The sequence below is a fragment of the Protopterus annectens genome, chromosome 7.part0 (assembly GCF_019279795.1).
Source record: "Protopterus annectens isolate FY-2018-M chromosome 7.part0, PAN1.0, whole genome shotgun sequence".
Lineage (NCBI taxonomy): Eukaryota > Metazoa > Chordata > Ceratodontiformes > Protopteridae > Protopterus > Protopterus annectens.
In genome coordinates, this window is record NC_056739.1 from 30919248 (window position 1) to 30922188 (window position 2941).

At 34.3% G+C, this 2941-nt stretch overlaps 1 protein-coding gene across 1 annotated transcript; it reads left to right on the forward strand.

The window, feature by feature from the left end:
- Positions 1-1296: 1296 nt before the first annotated feature.
- LOC122805786 (olfactory receptor class A-like protein 1) lies at positions 1297-1995 on the forward strand. The gene has a single exon (XM_044076053.1). It carries the CDS (start codon positions 1297-1299, stop codon positions 1993-1995), a length of 699 nt encoding a protein of 232 aa, XP_043931988.1.
- Positions 1996-2941: the final 946 nt, after the last annotated feature.

Here is a 2941-nt window from a genome sequence, read left to right on the forward strand (position 1 = left end):
ATTTTGTATCCTACAGACTTGTAAGAGATGATCTCTGTGTTAGGCATACAAGGCATCTGCCAACCCAATACTGGTGAATTTACCACACATCAACAAGTCAAATAGCATCAGAGATACTTTGTCTAGTGATCCAAACCTCTTCTGCAACATCAAAATGGTTTTGAGGGACAGGTATATCTCACAGAGGGTACCGCTGCTCTGGAACAAACTTGTTATTTTTTATAAAGCAAAGCTCATCCCTCTTCATATTTGAGTACAACATTGAGCTATGGGATGGGTAAACAAAAGGTTTTGCCAGAACTGACCACTATACTTCTAATGGATAAAGCAGGTTCCTAAATGCTTTATCCCATACATGGGTCCCCTGAAATTATCTATGGTATTATCTCAGTTATTGTCTTTAGGGGTAATATACAATTATCATCCGTGGGATGGGTAAGGTCAATCGTAGCACCAAATGGAATACATTTATTAGAGCAACAATAGGGAAATTGGCTAGGCTTCAAAAAGACCTGCAATGGCAACTAGCCTAGTGTTTACCTATGAACCTGTAATTACTGATGCACAAAATATCATTTATTTGCTCTAATGGCTAGATATGAACAAATTTTATTGCAGCATTTAATGAATACTAACATAAGGAAAGCTGCATAAAGTTACATACACTTGCCTGTTAAAGCAATGTTTCCTCATCTGTTTTTTTTTCTTTTGTGACACTATGAAATGCCATGTTATACTTTAAAAATGCTAAAAATATTTACCAAAAAGAAAAGCTGTGGCCACATGAGGTGATGAATATTTTACACATCCTGCTAACTGTTGTTTATAGATTCATTTGCCGATTAGGGCTACTGCCTTACAAAGTCACTTTTCTAAGATTCTAAAATAGCTGTATTGCTTTTAGCAGGGAGCTACATCTGAATCGACATACATGTATCCTCAGTATAAAGTCAAGTACCATATGAATTCGTAAGAGCATCAGGCAAGATGAATGATTTTCTCACAAGACAGCATTTGCAATATTAAGAAAACTGGAACATTGGATTACTTCTGCATATTAAGTATATTTTAATGAAATATGTAATGGAATCTAATCGAATGCAAACAGGAATTATATTTTTTCTTATGACCATCATTGGAATACTTGGAAATATATATATCCTGGTAATATTCTTATATATTTCATATCTGGATAGCAAGCTGAAGAAACCAGAGTTGATCCTTTGCAACCTGGGAGTGGCATGCTTGCTCCTGATTCTTACACAAGGGGTTCCATATTCAATGTTTTGGTTTAGAATGGCAAATCCCTTCAGTGATGCTGCATGTAAGGTTATTGTCTTTACATTTAGAGCTTCAAGGTGCTTGTCTATTGTTCTGACATGTCTTCTCAGTTGCTTTCAGTGTGTGACCATTTTCACTAGTGTTAACTGGGTTAGAATCAAACTCAAAATGCAAAATTATCTCAAAGTAATTATTGCTTTGCTTTACATCTTCAGCGCATTATTCAGTGTCAATCTACCATTTTCAACTATTTCTAGTTTCAACATCACAGCCACAGACTATGCAACAAATTTAGGATATTGCATTGTGATCGATCCAAGCACACTACTGTTTGAAGCCATAGGATACAGTGTTCTTACTCGTGACACGATATTTGTGGCTCTTATGGCCGTGGCCAGCAGCAACATTTTGTTAATATTATATAGGCATGGAAAGAAGGTAAAAGGCATAAGAAGCTCAGACCACAGTAAGGAGAGTTCAGTGGAGAGTAAAGCAGCGAAGACAGTAGTAACTCTAGTCGTGCTCTATGTTTCCATTTTTGGAATAGACAGTACAATCTGGTTATATCAGATAGCAACATCGAGCAAAATTTTAGATGCCGTGTCTGACATTCGCCATTTACTTTCTGTGTGTTATGCATCTGCCTTTCCTATTGTTAGTCTAATATTTAATCCAAGAATCAGAAATGTATTTAATTGCTATGCTGAACAGTAGTTAGACATGCCATATAGAACAGAAATGGAGGCAATAGATGTTGTATAACTGTGCATGTATTTAATACTAGGAACCGCAGAAACACCCATTTAATCTTTTTTTTTACCCCTGGACTGATCTGTCTGTATTTTATAAGTGCATTTCTTCTAAAAGGAAGACTGCACTTGATGTAATCTAAAAGTGGTAAAAGTTTCAATAGTCTATCATGATGTAAATAAAAGCATGTTTAACAGGGAATATATAAAAGGGAACATAAGCAGATAACTGTAAATGAAAACTTTTTACACTGGAAGTTAGTAATATATGCTGTAAACACAGTAAGAGTAATATCACCATATCAAATGAAAAACATAAGAAATTAATTCAACCATGCCAAAAAAGTTGATTATGGAGTGAGTTGCTTACTTTGCTTTAGAAAACAACTACTGTGGTCTAAATACAACTTCCTTCCTGCTCCACCACTGAATAGTGTGTAATACGCAGAGAATATTTCTACAGAAAAAAAAAAAACAAAAGCGGCTAAACAACTCCAAAGAACAAAGTAAAAATGGAAAAGCAGCAAACCAAAGACCAGGAAGGAACCGGGCCACAAAACTTATAAGCTTCCATTAGTTTAATAAAACACCGCGAACTTCATCAGAATAAATACAAAAACTTAAAACCATCCTTTAAATACTTGTCATGTGCTAAAAATCATCCAGTGACAAAATACTTCAAATTAATTATTTAAATAGCCATTTGTGATGTCATGAAAATTTAAAAATACACTACAAAATTTTTTAACATTGCATATGTATAAAAACATAAAAATGTATATTTATAATAGTCAAATAATGACAAACTACTACACAATGTTTCATCAAATAAAGGCCATTTTGTGAATAGCTTGGCACACTACATCAAAGCCTCTGTAACTGAAGAAAACACAATGTTAATAGTTTTATTT

Bases quoted from the DNA above. Each gene is read 5' to 3' on its own strand.
- LOC122805786 (XM_044076053.1), top strand. From the start codon at position 1,297: ATGGCAAATCCCTTCAGTGATGCTGCATGTAAGGTTATTGTCTTTACA.